At 40.0% G+C, this 19,496-nt stretch overlaps 1 protein-coding gene across 1 annotated transcript in view; it reads right to left on the minus strand.

Annotated features, from left to right (window-relative positions):
• LOC123241539 (kalirin-like) overlaps positions 1-19,496 on the minus strand; it is a 685,986-nt gene that overhangs the window by 131,070 nt on the left and 535,420 nt on the right. Inside the window, exon 15 of the mRNA XM_044669162.1 lies at positions 10,536-10,731. Within this exon, the coding sequence (XP_044525097.1) occupies positions 10,536-10,731 (196 nt within the window). The remainder of the gene's footprint in view (positions 1-10,535; positions 10,732-19,496) is intronic.

A 19,496-nucleotide genomic window follows, 5' to 3' on the forward strand; every position in this document is an offset into this window, starting at 1 on the left:
GAGTCCAAGTCATGAAGCATATAAATTGTAACATCAAAACATATTTGTGGAAAATCTAAACATTCTTTCATTTACAGAGTCTTAAATCAATGGGGAAGTCCTTAACTGAAGCAAACAATTAACACTGGCAGTATCAAGATCTAAAATGAAATATAATCTGTGAATAGGCAAATTGTTCTTTTTTCAACATTAGTTTGAGATGTATTTTTAATCAAAATATACTTTTTTAAGCCAGAGGACAAGTATATGCAATGTCCTAAAAGTCTCATAGCAGTTTTAAGCTATGATGAATGATCACATTGAAATTAGCTTTGACATTTTGTTGGGTGAAGGAAAACCAAGAATCCTTAATGATAAGAGGTAACAAGTGTAGAAAAGAAAATAATTTTTTTTTGCCCATCATAGCCCTCCAGAAGAGAGTTGAACATGATATTTTTTTTTATTGAAGTAGGCCTTTGACATATTCACCAATGAATTTGAGACCTATTGGCTACCCTCAGCCTAGTTTAGTCCATCTACCAGGACAGTGTAGAGGTGACTGCACATGCTAGAGTCTATTGGAGCCAAAGGTGAGAGTCTTATTAAGTAGTTAGACCACTTCATCATGTGGAATAGGTAAAGAAGAGGGCAGAAGGTATCTAAGAGATAGGAGATAAGGGAAAAGGGAGAAGAGGGAGTTCACAGTGAATAGCCTCAATTGTTTTCTGAAAATGAGGCAAGGTTCTCAGCTGAGAGAGTGGGGAGGGAAAGGGAAGTCACGGGAGGTTTGAGGAGGGATGAAAAAATTTGGAAAAGCCACTGTGGAGAGTGAGATGGTGCATTGATTTTCCTAATTTTAAGCCAGCCTTGCCTTCCTGGTATAAATCCCACCTGGTCATAGTGAATAATTCATGTGATGACTTGCTGTAGTCTCTTTTCTAGTATTTTATTTAAGATTTTTTCATCTATGCTCATTAAGGAGATTAGTCTATAGTTTTCTTTCTCTCTTTTTGGTCTGCCTAGCTTTGGAATCAGTACCATATTTGTGTCATAAAATGAATTTGGTAAGACTCCTTCTAGAAAAGAAAATTATTGAAAGAATTCAGGTATAGGTGGAATTGGGGAGGGGAAAGGCCAGGGAGGACAACATGAATTATTTCATAATTTAAAAGTTTCCAGGCTTCAAGTGGGCTCTCTTGAAACACTGCACTGGAGGACCAGGGAAAATGAATACTGAGGTGGTTGTGAGGATCACATGGGAACAGATAGGTGGTGCAGTAGATGGAGTGCCAGTCCTAGAGTCAGGGACACTCATCTTCCTGAATTCAAATTTGGCCTCAGACAATTAATAGCTGTATGATCCTGACAAGTCACTTGACCCTGCTTGCCTCAGTTTCCTTATCTGTAAATTGAGCTGGAGAAGGAAATGACAAACCACTCCAGTATCTTTGCCAAGAAAACCCAAAATGGGATCATGAAGAGTCAGACAACTGAAAAAATGAACAACTGAGGATTATATGAGCTATTTCTAGTGCCTGGCATAGAGTAAGCCCTCAATAAATGCTTGTTTCCTTCCTTTATCTGTAACAGAAGGTCTTAGAGTTGCCTGAGGGCACTGCAAAGTTGCAACCTTCTCATTTAATTAGTATGTTCCAGAAGCAGGACTTGAATTTCGATCTTCCCAAGTCCAAGGCTGGCTCTCTAGGTATTGTATGATGTTGCCCTCTCATAGCATAGCACCCCGTAAAAAATGCATGCAGCTGGAATTCGCACGGTGTTCTGTGATGTACGCTACATAATCTCATTGGGTCTTCACAGCAATCCTGAGTGGCATCTTGTGCGTGTATTCTTGCTGGCCTACTTGCTATTGCTCATAGACAACATAGACCACACTCCATTCCCGATCTCCGTGCCTTTGCACTGACGCTTCCCCAGGCCTGGAATGCTCTCCCTCCCTCTGCCACTTAGATTTCTAGGCATCCTTTAAGAGTCAGTTCAAATATCACCTTCTACAAGAGGACTTTCCTAGGCAATCCAGCAGTTAGAGTCTTCTCCTCTCTGGCTATCTGCCATCTGCCACACATATTTATTTACATGTTATTGCCCCCATCGAATGTAACCTCCTTGAGGGCTGGGACTCCTTTTGGCACTTCTTTGTATCTCTAGAATTCGCATGTTTAGAGAGGCGAATTACACTTGAGATCTCAGAGCTAGAAAGTAGCAGAGCCATTCATCCTCTGGTCAGTACTCTGTCTCCTATAACATGGCCACCTGGATATAAAAGCAAAGCTCAGCTCTGATGACCATGATGGTACTGCAGGGTTCTGACTTCTAGACGAGGGCTGGATGAGAGCTCTAAACTTCCTCCTCCTTTTCCCCCTCGTCATCTCTGGTGTGTGATGCCTCTCCCATTTCTAGGACAAGGGAAGAAATCACTAGAAAGGGAAGCAAAGTTCCCTTGGAACAGTTTCTGGATTCCTCTAATAAACCTCATCTCCTCTGCCAGCCAGAGCAGCCCACTAGGGTGGGAGGTGATGAATAGAAAGCCTCAATCCTGAGTGTAACAGAGGCCAATCAAGCTGTTTCTAACAATCCTTGAAAAAGGAAAAGAAGTGGGTAGGCAGCCCGAAAGCTGGGGGATGAGCTCGCCCACTTCACCCTTCCAGTTACACACAGTCCTCAGCTATAATTAGACCCCAATATTCTTCCCTTTACCATGGATAATTATAGCGGAAGTCTTTTGTGGGGAAAAAGTTCTGCCTCTTCAAGGTGATGCCAGATCCTTGCTAGAGAATGGAGTGGGAGGAGAATCGAAGAGGGCTCCTTTTCTTGACTTACTGCATACACTCCAGAAGGGGAGATGGTGAGTGGCATCCTATGCATGTTCCCTGGGACCATTTTCCTAACCTTCTTCTCTTTCCCTGTGTTTTGCTCTGGCTTAAAGAGTCTCAATTAAGCACAGAAGGCATCAGGAAAAATTGATAAGAGAATCAAACAGTGGGAACAGGTGGTCTTCACCCACCCCCACTTCCTTCTCTGCTCAAAAATTGTCAACGACTGTCTGCTGCTGATCACACAGTATGATGAAAAGTCAAAAGATCTTTGTCCATTCTTGAGCTCTACTACTGAATATTTTTTTCTGGGCAGATTATAAAATCACAGGATAATAGGTTGAAAAAGGACCTTCGAGATTCCTTTGTCCAACTTCATCAGTTGATAGCTTAGGAATTTTGTTTTTGGGTTGTTTTAGTTTTATATGACTATCACCCCATTTGGAGTTTTCTTGGCAGATATACTTGGAGTGGTTTGCCCTTTCCTTTGCCAGCTCATTTGACATATAAGAAAATGGAGGCAAACAGGGTTAAGTGACTTGGCCAGGGTCACACAATTAGTAAGTGTCTGAGGTCAAATTTGAACTCAGGAAGATGAGTCTTCCTGCCTCTAAGCCCAGAGCTCTACATACTGTGCCAATCAGCTGCCCTAACGTTGAGAAAACTGAACTTTAAATAAGCAAAGTGACTTGCCCCAGGTCCCATAGAGAGTCAATATCCATGCTAGGATTTGAACTCAAGTTCCCTAACTCTACCCAGCCAGCATGCTTTCTACTTCATCATGCTATTGGTCCAGATCATCTCTGAGATCTCTTCCATCTCTAAAGTCTGTGATCCTGTCACTTAATCTCTTTTAGTTTCAGATCCCTCAGATGTAAAATGAGGATAATTACATACAGGATTATTATGAGAAGTAAATGAAAATATTTGAAACGTACTTTGAAAACCTTGAAAGTGACTTATAATTGTCAGCTATTGTTTTTGTTATTATTATCCTATAAATTCCTTTGCGTAGCACTCAAGGCCTTATGATCACTTATCACTCTATCTTTCCAATTGTTGATATTCTTCCATCTACATATCAAGCAGTTCTCAAACTTTTTGGTTTCATGACCCCTATATTTGTCAGAGTCAGGAATTTGAAAACATTATTTTGACACAGCAATACTTTTTTTGTATTTGTATTTTTTTTGTATTTTGTATCTTTGTATTTCAAAGAGATTCAAAAATAAGGAAAAGACGTATAGATATAAGTATATTTGTAGCAGCTCTTTTGTGGTGGCAAAGAAGTAGAAATCAAGGAGATGCCCATCAACTGGGACCTGGCTGAACAAGTTATGGTATATGATTGTGCACAATAATATTGTGCTGTACAAAATGACAAAATGGGGGGCAGTTAGGTTGCTCAGTGGTTAGAGTCAAGCCTGGGGATGAGAGGTCCTGGGTTCAAATCTGGCCTCAGATAATCCCTCACTATGTGATCCTGAACAAGTCACTTAACCCCAGTTCTCTAGCCCTTTCCACTCTTTTGTCTTGAAATGGATGCTTAAGTAAAAGTTAAAAAAGAAAAAGAAAGGAAAAGAAGAGAAATGATGAGCAGGATGCTTGCAGAAAAACCCAGAAAGACTTACACGAACTAATATGAAGTGAAGTAAGTAGAATCCAGAGAACATTGTACACAATAAAAACAATATTGTAGAATGACCAACTGTGAATGACTTCACTTTTTCAGCAATATAATGCTTATGGTGAAAAAAGCTATTCACCTTCAGAGAAAGAACTAATGGAATATGAGTGCAAAATCAAGCGTATTTTTTTAAAACTTGTTTCTTTCTTTTTTTTTTTTTTTGGCCTGTATTTTGTTTCACAACATGGCCAACATAGAAATGTTTTGCATGACTGTACAGATATAATCTGTATCAAATTGCTCACTTTCTCAAGGGGGGAGGGAAGGAAGAAGGAAAGGAGAGAATTCAGAACTCAAAAGTTTGAAAAACAAATGTTAAAAAATTTTGTTTTAAGTTATTGAGAAAAAAATTAATTTAATTAAATGTAAAATTTTATTTAGGACCCCCAAAAGACTGTTTATATGAGTTGTAGTTATCAATATTTTATCATATTTGAAACAAAAACATCTTAGTATTACTATGAAAATAATTTTGACTTCTCATATCCCATGAAAGAGTCTCAGGGACTCCTCAAGGACTCAGGGATCTGCTGAATACACTTTGAGAACAGTTGTTCTACATTAGAGTTAATTGGGCTCCTCTGATTCCATCAAGATTACATTATATTATAATGAGTTGAATGATACTCCTATAATCTTGGACAATCACTTCCTTTCTCTGAGATCTCAGATCTTCCCTCCATAAAAGAAAGGAATTGGACCAGATGATCCCACCCTCAAGCCACCCCCTCCCTTGAACCCAAGGCTTCTTTCAGCTTTTATAGTCTGTTGTGATGCGTTGAGGATTTGGGGCCAATGTTTTGGAGGTCTCTGTCTCCCCACCTCCCAATCCCCCAGGCCTCACGGGATACAGCCCATCTTGTCCTACCCAGAAGCCAAGGGATGCCCTCAGGAAGCTCGCTCCTGCCATGATTTGTGGACCTAGTTTCAAAAATTCCTAGTCATAGTCAGTTCTGGGGTCAGATGCTCTCTTCCCACCCCTGCCCTCAAGCCCAGCTGTTTTTACTGTTAAACAAACACTTGGAAATAAAAATATTGACGCTGATACATAGGATGAATCCTAAAAGAAGCACTAGGGGAAGAGCTTTGAGACTCTCTGCACAAATTAGGCTTTCTGTTCAGAAATGGAGCCAAAATAATAGTGAGCATGATGAACTAGCTAAGATATCATGCTGGCTTCAGTCCACACTGCTGTTGCATAGATATCCACTGGTCATAACCAGAGGACCCTCGTTGAAGCAGTCCCAGGGCAGTGCCACTGGGAAGACTGACCCGCACTGGGGACCCTTCTCTAGAAAAGTACAGACACATTCCACTGCTCTCGAGGGCAGTCCTGGCCATTTCAGGATACCAGTCAAAGCCCAAAAGACAGGGTATGCTATTAATAGTCAGAAAAGTTAAATTGTATGTAGACCTAAAAACTATTCCTTGAAGAGAAAACCCTTGGGGTGCTGTGTCAATTATTCCAGTCCATCTGTACTAAATGTCCCTTCCTACTTTAGGGCACTACCATTTAAATTATTTATTAAGCATTTATTATGAGACAAGCACTCTACTAGATTAACTGAAGAATTCATTCAGTCAGTTCTTTTTCAGGCATGTCTGACTCTCCATGACTCCATCTGGCATTTTCTTGGCTAAGTGGTTTGCCATTTTCTTCTCCGGCTCATTTTACAGATGAGGAACTGAGGCAGAGTTAAATGACTTGCCTGGGATCACACAGCTAGTGTCTGAGGCTAGATTTGAAGTCATGAAGATGATTCCCTGCTTAATGCTCTATCATCCACTCCACTGTGCAGCCCCAACTAAAAAATATGGAATTGTACTTAACTTGATTTAAGAATTTCATTTGTGACCCAAAATTAGGTTGGGCTCATAAAGGCTAAAATACCAAGATGGTGTGGAATAGTGTTTAGTGTTACATTCAGGAAGACACAGACCCAAATTCTACCTCTGATACTAATAAACTATGTGACCTTGGATAAATCACTTACTCTCTCAGAGTCTCAAATTCTTCATCTTTAAAATAAGGATAATAATATCTATACTATGTCCTTCATGTGGTTGTTAATGGGGTTCAAAAAAAGAAATGCAGGCAAAATGTCCTACAGACCTCAAGTGTTATCTATATGGCAAGAATTATAATTAATAAATTCTTTGGGCCTCAGTTTCCATCTCTAAAAAATGAAGGCACAAGACTGGATAGCATCTCAAATCCTTTTCATTTTTCAATATTCAGTGATTCTACAAGTAGTTGTTGTTCAGTCATTTCAATCGTGTCCATTTGGGGTTTTCTTGGCAAAGATACTAGAGTGGTTTGCCATTTCCTTCTCCAGTTCATTTTACAGATGAGGGAACTGAGGCACCAGAGTTAAATGACTTGTCCAGGGTAACATTGAGAATAAGTGTGGGAGGATGGATTTGAACTGAGGATGATGTCTTTCTGATTTCTGGTCCAGCACTTTAGCTGCCCAGATTTTAAAAGTAACAAATTAAAACTTAGTCACCTAGAGATCTTAGAGCAGGGGAATACAACTTGAAGAGAAGGCTAATTTCTGACTAGGGAATATTCTGAGAAGGGATAAAGTTGACTTCATGAAGCCCAAACCTGCTCTGCTGAGATACTGCACAACTCTTGTGCAGCTCTGTAAGTCATTGGGACTGGCGCATTCTTCATTCACAGCTCCTTCTAGAAGGGACAAAGTACTCTGAGACTGGTCCTGAGTGGCAGCAGTCATGGAATCATCAAATGAGTTGACATTTATAGAATCACCGAGTTTTAGAGGAAAGAACCCCAGAAAATCTCTAATCCAACCTAGTGGAATGAAATCACTTGTCCAAGGTCCCAATTCAGGGATTCATCCAGTGATTCTCCCAATAATTTCTTCAAGTATTATTCATAAAAATGGATTACAGAAGTTATGCTTATATTTCCATACATATATTTTGGTTCCTTTTTCTTTGCCAAATTGAATATAGCAAATTTATTTTAAGGCAGTTCACTCCTGAAATTACACTAAAACATAAAAGTTTTTAAAAACCATATTTGTTTTTGATAATTTGCAATATTACAAGAAAATAAAGTCATATAAAAGCAACATCTAATCACAGAGACATATTAACCAAATATTTATTAATTTTATAAAAATTTGTGACTTGGGCCTTAAGGTTATATTTCTTTCCTATATCATCTTTCCAATGTGACCCTTTAGCCTCCCTCAAGTACTGTCTCCTGTAAGAAATAGACTATATCCTTTCTCTTGTTCTCTCATCCTATTCGAATGATTTTTCTTGCACCTGTGGAAATGTACCAATCTTTCTTCCTCCCCTCCCCAGAAGAACACAAGGTCCTTGAGGGCAAGATCTTTTTTTATTCTGTCTTACTAGTTATAGCATTTAGCATGCTACTTTGCAGGTGGTAGGAATTTAGTAAATACTGTTTATGTTCAATTTAGCCGTACCGTCATTTGGGGAAAAATTCTACAACAATTTAACTCTTTAATTTAACCACTACATTCAATTTTATTCAACCATCCCCAAATTCAGTCTACATTTACATTTTTAAAAACATAATAAAGAGTTTATTGAAAATGGAGAGCCAGTACCTGGAATATATTTTGATTATGATTCATACTTGCTATCACCCAATTTCTTTTAGGCGCTGCCTAGTTGACTTTTAAGCCTTGGTCTTTTGCTAGTTCGCACAGAGAGGCTCTCCATTCTTTCTTTTTAAAGTGCAAGTTTCATTGACTTTTTTTAGTATCATTGTCACTTTGAAATGACTCTCTCCAAATGGGGTTGCTCTGACTCTCACTATATCTTTCATAATGTCTCTCTACTCATACCTTCTAGTACAAGTTTTTATCACCTCTTGCCTGGACTTTTGTTGTTGAGTTGTTTCTGTTGTGTCTGGCTCTTCTTGACACCATTTTGGGTTTTCTATTGGCAAATACTCTGGATATACATACAAATATACTTTTCCAGATCATTTTATAGATGAAGAAACTGAGGCAAATATGGCTAAATGACTTGCCCAGGGTCACACAGCTGCTAAGTATCTTGAGGCTAAATTTAAATTAATTCACATTTTCTTTAACCCTTTCCATTGTACCACTAACCTGTCTCCTAGACTAGAACAACAACCTTTTTTTTTTTTAAAAAAAAACTCTTAACTTTTATCTTAGGATACACACATTAATACATACATCCCCCAAAGCAAAGGATCTAAACCTTCTCTCTCTCTCTCTCTCTCTCTCTCTCTCTCTCTCTCTCTCTCTCTCTCTCTCTCACACACACACACACACACACACACACACACACACACACACACCCCTTTCTCGAATTGACACTGTGTCAGTTCCAAAGCAGAAGAGAGGAAAGGGCTAAGCAATAAGTGTAATAATCAATAATCAATAATAACAATAATTAAGTGACTTTCCCAGGGCCACATAGCTAGGAGGTCACATTTGAACTCAGAACCTCCCATCTCTAGGACTGGATCTCCATAAACTTAGTCACCTAGCTACCCCTACTATAGCCTTTTTATTGGCCTGAAACCTCAAGTCTCTGCTCATTCCAAACCATGCTTTTCACAGCTGTCCAAGTGATTTTCCTAAAACAAAGGTTTGTCAATATTATCTCCTTACCCAATAAATTCTAATGGATACCTATTATCTCTAGGATCAATAACAAAGTCCTTCTTGGCATTGTAATTAAGGCTCCTCAAAGCATAGTTTCTTCTGATCTCCTTACAATTTATTTATCCCTTTCAATGATCCAGCTCTATGATCCAAATACGTTGGCCCACTTAGTATTATGTGAATTTTGCCTCCTGTGCCTTTTCATTGGCTCAGATTCCATGGCTGAACTGCTTTCCATTCTCACCTCCACCTCTCAGCTTTCTCAGCTCCCTTTAAGACTTAACTTCAGTCTGACCTTTGGTAGGAGTCACACTGTCCCCTCTTCCTCCAGTTTGACTCTGGTCCCTTCCCATAGAAATAGCCTTCCATTCACTCCATACATATCGTGTATATACATAATCATTTGTGTGTCTAGTTTCCTGAGGCTAGGTATAGCATTTTTGCCTCTCCTCCCCCTGTTCCTATTGTTTTCGGTATTTAGTCTTAAGTCTAGTACTTAAATGGCTAGTCCATTTAAGTGCACAATAAATATTTGTCAAAGGGTAATCAGGTGGTTCATAGGATAGAGAGTCAGGCTTGAAGACAGGAGGTCTTGCTTTCAAATCTGGCCTCAGACACTCCCTAGCTGTGTGACCCTGGGCAAGTCACTTAACCCCATTGCCTAGCCCTTACCATTTTTCTCACTTAGAACCAATACAGAGTAGAGATTCTAAGATAGAGAGGAGAGGTCCTAAAAAACAAACAAACAAACAAATATTTGTCTACAAATTGACAAAGGAAAACACCTTGACCACATTTGACGACATGTTCCTTAATCTGTACCCTCTCTGCCAGAAGGAGAGTTTGCTGTCATTACTCTGGAGTCGAGATTGCCTGGCCATTCTCTGCACCCAAATGCCATCAAGAACTTAATCTAGGTAAGGAGGCAGTGTAGGTTAGTGGAATGAAGCCATGAAATGAAAATCAAGAGATCTGGGTTCTAATGTGAGGGTTGTTATAGCCTAGTTAAATGACACCTTGGGTAAGTCGATTCACTTTTCACTGAGCACTGGGTATTTTTCATAAGGAAAATGGGGATAATAAAAACAACTGTAGTACATATATGCAGCACTTTAAGGCTTATAAGTGTTTTTTTCCCCCACAAAAACCCTGAGAAATAGATCGTGACATCTTTTGGACTCATTTCACAGATGAGGCACGTCTGAGTTCTTTCTATTATAGAAATGTCAAAAAGAAAGAAAAAACAAAACAACAACAACAACAAAAAAAACAGAGCCAACTGAAAAATTCAAGAGCACCTTGTAAAGGGGGTCCTGTTGAGACAAATGGGCATTATTACCATTATTATTCTTGCCTTCCCTAGTTCTGAAGCCCCGATGGGGCTGCCACAGATCCTACCTGAAGCCTGGACCTCCATAATGTACTGGTGCAGATCCTGGCCCTGCTGGATGACTTCGAAGGTCATGTTGTTCATGGCCAGTTTCCGCTCCGTGTGACGCTGTAACCTCTGCTCGGCCAGAGTCAGGTCCTCAGTGTTGAAGTCATTCATTTGTCTCAGCAGGTCTTCATTCCAGGCATCCAATTCTGCCGTCACCTTTGGGGAAAACACCATGCATGTGATTTATGAGAACGGCAGAATCTTAGCGATGGAATCATAGTCCTAACAGCTAGCATTTACAGAGCAGCCTAAGGTTCACAAAGTGCTTCACGTATATTATTTTTTTTTCCATTTTATAAAGGAGGAAATTGAGGATGGGTGGGCTTGACTGAGGTTGAATTTGAACTCAGGGCTTCCTGACTCTGCTGCCTTGGAGGAGATCTGCTTTGATCTTCTCTCAGCTCCCTCACCCCCATACGCAACTTTTCCCTTCAGGCATCACACAGTACTCTTCTTGGTAAATCTCTAATAAATAAATTAAATAAAAAGCATCACTGGTTAGAATCTTATTATGTACCAGGCACGCTGTTCATGAATACAAAAGCAAGACAGTGCAGTTGTCCCTGCCCTCAAGGAGCTGACACCCTAAAAGGGGAAAGCAACTCACACAGGTAAGTGGTAGCCAGAGAGGGGTGTTGTAGACCAAGACACAAGTGGAAGAAGACAGCTTTGAATTAACTCCGTATTCCTATAGCACCAACAGGGCTGCTGCAAGTCAAGAAACAATGAGGCGGGTGGCTCAGTGGATGGAAAGCCAAACCTGGAGACCGGAAGAGTTGGGTTCAAATCTGGTCTCAGACACTTCTTAGCTGTGTGATCCTAGGCAAGAGTCACTTAAACCCCCACTGTCTAGCCCTCACTGCTCTTCTGCCTAGGAACTGATACTGAGTATTGATCCCAAGACAGAAGGTAAGGATTTAAAAGCAAACAGAAAAGAAACAATGAGGCAGACTTTCAATAAGTTTGAGTCAACTTTATTTCTCAAGGTGGACTGCTGCGAGACCTAAATATGGGCCTTTTGGGCCAGGAGGACATCAAACCAGTTTTAAGATTTTGGCAGGGAGCTCCTGAGACTCCAGGGACCTTCCTTGCTGATTGCTTTTTAAATTGCCAGTGACTTTTACTTACCTCTCCTTTACTGGACTGCTTTTTGCTGCTCTGGGGACTGCTTTTACTTGGGGGTTATTGGATAGGTTTTTATTAAGGGAATCATTTTTTTTTCCTGGACCCTCAAGCACTAAATGATCCACTATTTCAGAATGGCAACCACAATTGGGACAAGGAGTGATGGAATATCTCATTCTTCTGGCTGGAGAGTAACTATGGATCTGTTGTTCAGTCATTTTCAGTTCTGTCAGACTTTTTATGACCCTATTTGGGGTTTTCTTTGCAAAGATACTGGAGTGTTTTACTGTTTTCTTCTACAGGCCATTTGACAGATGAGGAAACTGTGGCAAACAGGGTGAAGTGACTTTTCCAAGGTCACACAGCTAGTCAATGTCTAAGGCCAGATTTGAAGTCAAGTCTTCCTGACTCCAGGCCAGGCACAATCCATTGTGCCACCTACCTGGCGTGAATGCAGATGGTGAACTGAAGACCAGGGCAAGAGCTGGAAAGCCAGGTCCAGGACAGGGGCACAAGGCAGATTGCAACAGCAAGAAAGGAAGATGATTATCTCCTGAGCACACAAGAGAGTATATATGCTTATCGGCGTTGGTGTCTAATTCCTCCATTGGACTGTAAGTTCCTTGAAGTCAGGAACTGTTAACTTAAAAAAAAAATCCTTACCTTCTGTTTTAGAATCAATATTGTGTATTGGTTTCAAGAGAGAAGAGCAGTAAGGGATAGGCAATTGGGATTAAGTGACTTGCCCAGGGTCACCCAGCTAGGAAGTTTCTGAGGCCAGATGGGAATATAGGACCCCATCTCTAAGCCTGGCTCTCAATCCATTGAGCCCCCTCAGTTTAACTTTCATAGGATCATGGATCCAGAGGTGGAAGGGACCTCACAGGTTATCTATTCCAAAATCCTCATTTTTACAGATAAGGAAATTGAGGTCCATGAAAATTCCATGATATCCAAAAGAAACGAAGATAAGGATCATCCAGAGTTGGGAGTTTGAGGGTGAGAGGGGTTGTTGAATTCATATTTTTAAATTCTGTAGTCAAGTGTGCTTTCCATTGGGCCTCAGAGAGTCTCAGTGTTCAGGCCAGGGCTTCCTCCACTAAATAAATGTTTACTGCATTACTCTGAATTGCCATGAGGTGACAGAAGCACTATAAAAAGCAAACAGAAAAACTCATAAAACAAAGTGATCTGGGGTCATTTGGTATATACACCTTGAGAATATTATCATATTTTCATCATATTTATAGCTCCGTATAGTAATTGCTATTTATTATGCTGACCTTGAGTCATCAAGAAAAGGTTAAACTACATATTTAAGGGGGAGATAAGCATGCAATTTTAAGATGATTTCCATCTATAAATGTTTACAATAAAATAAGTGTTGATGTTTAAAAGGGCAAACTCTCAATTGTCTAGAAAATATGACTATCCCGAAAAACCCAATTCCCAAGCAGGGCTTTGGACTGGTTTTATTGTATCATTTATTGAATGGTACTAATGACTTTAATGAAGAGATAAAAGACCTTAGTTCAAACAAATAAATGATAAGAGATGGGAATGGAAATATCAACATTGTTCTAGCTAATGAATTTGCTAATTAGTCTTCCCTTTGGACATCAGTCCTTAGTCCCATCATACACACAGACTTCTGCTTCCTTCACTACAGGAAACAGGAATCTCATCTTATTGTTCAAGAGCCATGTGACTCTTGACACAATACTGAGAACATAATCGGCACAGAGATGCATCTTGAATGAAGACAAGCAATGATTTTATATTTGCATAACACCATTTACTTTTTTTTCAAATGTCTTCACCTCTACTGTCTCATTTTTTCCTTGCAACCACTCTGTAAGATTTTGTTGCTGTTGTTGTGGCAGGTATATTTGATCGATTTTATTGATGAACAAACTTAGCTATAGAAGGATGGAGGAAAATTCCTAAATAAGTTAATTTCACACTCACAGGTGGTTAAAGGCATGGACAAAGCTCCTGACTCTCAGGCTTATCAGCGCAATAATGGGGTCATGACACAGCACACCAGAGAGATTCCTACCCAGACATGAGAAATTTCTACTCCTTGGCATGGGCACTGTGGAAAATTTTTCTCTCAGAATAATCAATTTTAGATAAAGTCAAAATTCTCCAAGCCATGTAGGTTTATTGGAAGAGGGCCAAGTCCTCCAACAAAGCCAGACCCCCCGATAAACATCAGGGGACCAAGCCCACTGGGAGAAACTTGCTTTTATAACCTTAGAATAAGAATCTGTTTTGTTTTTTTTTTTCCGTACAAGTACACAAAATATCATTAAGACCGGATCATCCCTTCAAAGGACATAGTCATCCAGTGACAATGCTCATAGATCAGTTCATTTAGAAAACATTTGTCCATAGGTTAGATCATGTAGGAAGTACCCCTTATTTGATGAGAGAGATCTTTTGATCATGACCTAAGAGTCACTTGATGGTTATCAGGGTGAGAAGGATGTTTCCTGGGCCCACTCTGAATAAGGATGGATGGCGATGTTAGTTCCATAAATGGTTATGAAACTTTAAGGTCAAGACAATGATGCATTCTCTGATCACAAGGAAGGTACGTGATCCATGAAACTCAGAACGGTGGGACTGACTCTAAAGCCCAAGTTAAAGCAGTTTTCAATCTTAACTAAAATATAGATGAAAAAGCTTTATAAAATCATGCTTTATGCTAATTATCTTAAAATTATAATTATGATTATCTTAAAACTATCACTAACATTAAAATAGTCTTTTTCTCACTCACAGCACAAAGAATATATTAGAGGATGAAGTAGTAGAAAGACAGGTGTAGCTGGGGAAAAGAGGTATGAACTAAGGTATGCCCCTCAGGCAAATGGGGAAAATATTACCAATTGTGCTAGGCACAGATGACTTGAAACATGAACTTCATTGGATGGTCTTGGAGTGCTAGTCAAGGAAGGGACTTACTCAGCTATGCTGTCTTTTTTGTTGTTGAGTCTTTCAGTTGTGCCTGACTCTTCATGACCCCATTTGGGGTTTTCTTGGCAAGGATATGGAGTGACGTGCCAATTCTTTCTCCAGGTCATTTGATAGATGGGGAAATGGAAGCAAACATTATTAAAGGACTTGCCCAAGGTCATACAGCTAGATTGGAATGCAGGAAACTATGTCTTTCAGATTCCAGGCCTGGCACTCAATCCACTGTGCCACCTTGCTGCCCACATCATTTCTTAGTACCTTCTTATTTGAACCATTTTCTCTTGCTTACAAAATGCTTAGCTCTGTTGTTTCTGTGCTTTTAAGGACCACAAGTGATGTCAATACCCAATAAATTTGGCACCCTTGGGCAAAGTCCCATTTGACCTGCTCTAGTTAACTCAGATTTTACAAGGAGTTCTTATATGAGATCTTGTACCAGGTGACAATTCAGAACAACGAGGTGAAAAATCCAGCAACATGTATGTCATTTTGCTACAACACAGCTGCTGAATTCTAGGGTTGGGTTACCAATAGATAGGAAAGCAGGCAGAACGCTCAAAGCATTCTTTGCTTTGTTGGGGCCTTCCTGCTTTTAGCAGGAAAAGGAGTTTGTTACTAAAGATAATAAAATCAGAGTTTAACAAGGAATTCAACCACATGAGAGAAACCTATAGATCACTGCTCACCAATCCATAACACATTATTTTCCAATGTGCTTTCCCCACATCCCTGCAAAAAGATCATAAATGTATTGTCTCCACTGAGTAGAGGAAGAAACTTTATTTCAGAGTATTGAAGTGACTTGTCCTACATAGATCATAGAGCTAGTATAGAGCCAAGATTAAAATCCAAATCATCTGATTCCAAATCAAGGGTTCTTTCTACTTCTTGAAGCTGCCTCTCTGAACACCCTTATTCCAGCAAATGTTGTAGTTGTTGTCATAAGGTCTTTTAAGCTGTCTCTACCTCTTTGGGACCCCACTTGGGGTTTTCTTGACAAAGATACTAGAGTGGCTTACCATTTCCTTCTCCAGTTCATTTGACAGGTGAGGAAACTAAGGCAAACAGAGTGAAGTGACTTGTCCAAGGTCACACAGTTAGGAAGTGTCAGATTTGAAATGAGAAAAACAAGTCTTCCTGACTCCAGGTCAAGAGTTCTATCCACTGTGCCTCTTAAATCCCTCATTTTATTTATAGGGAAATGAGAGGAAGAAAACCTCAGATGTGAATTGTGTTATCCAAAGTCAAGTGAGTAGTAAATTACAGAGCCAGCATTTCAACCCAGGTCTTTTGATGCCAAATCTGCTTCTGCTTAGGATTCCCTTCTGCTTTACTACAGTGTTTCCTCTGCTACCATCTACATGTAGCCTACTCTTTCATCAAGTTGTTTTAGGGACTTTTTTTCTTTAGAAATGTGATTCAGAGGGGGGGGGGGAATTCACTGGTACTGGAGTCAAAGACCTCAATTCACATCTTGTCTCTGACACTTATTACCTGTGAGACAGTAAGCAAATCTCTTAATCTCTCTAGGATTCAATTTCTTTAAATGTAAAATAAGGAATTTGGATAAGATAAAACTCTAAAGTTCTTTCTGGGACAGATAGGAAGTGCAGTTAAGCCAGGAAGATCTGAGTTCAAATCCAGTCTCAGGTAATTATTAGCTGTGTGAACTTGGGCAATCACTTAACTCTTATTTGTCTGACTTCGTCATCTGTCACATAAACTGGAGAAAGAAATGGCAAATACTCTAAATCTTTGCCAAGAAAACTCCACAGGCAAAGCTCTCAGGTACCTATAGAGTTGGACAGAATAACGACAACAACATCAATGAAATCCCTCCCAACTCTAAATCTGTGAAACTCTAAGAATCCGACAGTTAAAAGTATACAACTTCTTACCTTGAATACTCTCCAGGCCCCTCCTTCTCTACTCATTCAAGACCCATTCTGCTTTAGTCCAGCTAATTCAGTTAGTGTTATATCACTCCACTCAGCTGACCTTTATTAAGCATTTTCTATGGGCTTGGTACTGGGCTAGCCAATGGGTACAGAGATAATATTGGAAGAGTCATTGCTCTTGGGGAACTTACATTCAACTAGAAGGTGGGGAGGGAGAGATTCAACATATACACAGAAAAATAGACACGATAATTTGTGGAAGGGAACACCTCTAACAAATGAAGTTGTTGTTGAGTCATTTCAGTTGTATCAGTCTCTTCATGTCCCATTTTGGGGTTTTCTTGGCAGAGATAATGTAGATGTTTGTCATTTCCTTCTCCAGTTCATTTGACATATAAGGAAATCGAGGCAAATAGCATAAAGTGGTTTCTCCAGGGTCATATAACTACCAAGTATCTGAGGCCAGATTTGAACTCAGAAGAGTCTTCCTTACTCCAGGCTAGGCACTCCATCCACCACCTAGCTTTCCCAACAAATGAAGAGGGGGTGAGATTCTTTTATTTTTTAAATTTTATTTAATTGATTAATTAAGAAATTTTTTCCATAGTTACATGAATCATGTTCTTTCCCTCCCTGCCTCCCATCCCCCTCCTGTAGCCAATGAGCAATTCCACTGGGTTTTACATGTGTCACTGACCAAGACATATTTCCATATTAATGATATTTGCACTAGGGTGATCGTTTAGAGTCTATATCCCCTATCATATCCCCATCAACCCATGTGTTCAATCATATGTTTTCTTCTGTGTTTCTACTCCCACAGTTCTTTCTTTGGATGTAGATAGCATTCTTTCTCATAAGGCAATGTATTCCTGCCATGAGGATCTTTCTAGTCTGTGCAGAGTTAAGGAGATGAAAGATGGAATTTGGAGTTAAGGAAAGAGCTAGTGGTTCTGTCCATCAAAGGGAGAGAAATGAACAAAATCTAACAAGGGAGCCAGGAGCCAGAAGAGGGATTTAAGTGCCAGGCTGAAGAGTTTGTCTTTTTTTCTTGAGGCACCTTAGCATCACAGAAGATGTAAGATGTAAGTGAGAAGATGAGTAAGGAGTGACATGATTATACCTTTGTCCTGAGATTATTAATTTAGTAACTACAAAGGATAGACTACTGTTTTTTAATGCTAGTGCCTTCTCTTTGTTGATTATCTCTAATTTATACTAATAAGATCTTGTTGGTATATAGTTGTTTGCATTTTATCTCTCCCACTAGACTGTGAGCTCCCTGAGAGCAAGGACTTGGCTTTTACCTTTCTTTGTATGCCCAGGATCTAGTAGAGTATCTGATATCTGGTATATTTTTTTAAACTTTTACTATAAAATACTATGTACTGGTTCCAAGGCAGAAGAGTATTAAGGGCTAGGAAATGAGGGTTAAGTGGTTTGCCCGTCAACACAGGGCTAGGAAGTGTCTGAGGCCAGATATGACCAGGTCTCTAGGTCTGGCTCTCAATCCACTGAACCACCCAGCTGCCCCCTCAACTGGTACATTCTTAAAGGTGATAGTTGACTTCATAGAATGGAAAAGGGGCTAATTAGGAGCCCATTATGATATCCCAGGTGAAGAGTAAAAACTGATCTGAATTAGGGAAGTAACCAAACGAGTAAAGAGGAGGGAAGTGGTGGGAGAGATATTGTGGGTGAAGAGTTGGCAAGATTTGGCAAATCAGACATGGGGGGTGGGATAGGGTGAGGAAAAGTGATTCTTAAGTCACGACCTTGGGTGACTGGGAGAGTAGTGTTACCATAACAAAAGTTGAGAAGTTTGGAGGATAGATGGGGTTCTGGAGATAGAGAATAAATAACCTCATGGATAAAATGAGTTTGGAAGTCCTGCATTTTGCCTTTCCTGTGTCAGTATCTTCTTTCTTCACCAGAGTGGGAAGAAGTGCTAGCTTAGTGCCTGGTAATCAATGATGCCCTTCCCTGATATATGGCAGGAGGTCTTGTGTTCCTTTGCTCAAGCCAAAACAGAATGCAAAATGCAGTCTCCAGGAAATGTTGGTTCCTTGATTCTACTTGAAAAGCAACTTGGAAGAAACTTGGTCAGGACAGAAACTAGGGGCCAAACCATGTGAGCAGTTAATAAAACACAAGATATCCACTGGGCATTCAACTTTCAATCAACCTACTTTGGTTTTTTTCTTTCCACTCAATTAGCTCTAAGTAATCCCCACCTCAGATGCTGGCCCACTCAGACCCTTTTCTGGCTCCAGCGGCCTACCTTTCCCTCCCACTTGCTAGCTAATTGGAGTGCCATTTCAAAAGTGGTGACCTTGTTGAGAGGCACATTGGCAGTATTTTTGTCCCAACAATTATCTGCCCCAGAGACACAGTCATTGTGGAAATCAGAGGAAAAAAAAGGGATTTAGAGAGAAGGCTGGAGGAAGGTCTTTGCTCTCATAATGAGAAGCCTACTTGATTTCTTTAGGAAAATGGAAGTTGCCATAAAAGCTTAAGCCCATGCAGCCTCCTATTCTGTTGCCAACAGCAGCCCCAAGGGTCAGTGGGGTAGAGGAGAATATTGGACTGATACCCTCAGGGAACAACCCATGGTGACACCCACCTCCCTTTCCTAGGTCATAATCAATAACTCACAGCCCTTCATCTTCTTTAGAGAGTTCCAATTATTTCCCCTCGGACACCCTGCCTTGCATTTGCCCACATCAAAACTCACTTGCCACTTTTCTGCCCACCTGAACACATTTGTTAGATCTTTCTGAGGCCTCTGCCCATTAGCTGAATTCTTTACTACTCAACAACTGTTTCATGTAATTGGCAGACTTGGAGATTTCATTGTGTTCTCTCTCCTCAAAATTGAGGGTTTTGGAGAAAGAATACACAAGGGAGGAAAATACA

Source organism: Gracilinanus agilis, chromosome 3 (genome assembly GCF_016433145.1).
Source record: "Gracilinanus agilis isolate LMUSP501 chromosome 3, AgileGrace, whole genome shotgun sequence".
Lineage (NCBI taxonomy): Eukaryota > Metazoa > Chordata > Mammalia > Didelphimorphia > Didelphidae > Gracilinanus > Gracilinanus agilis.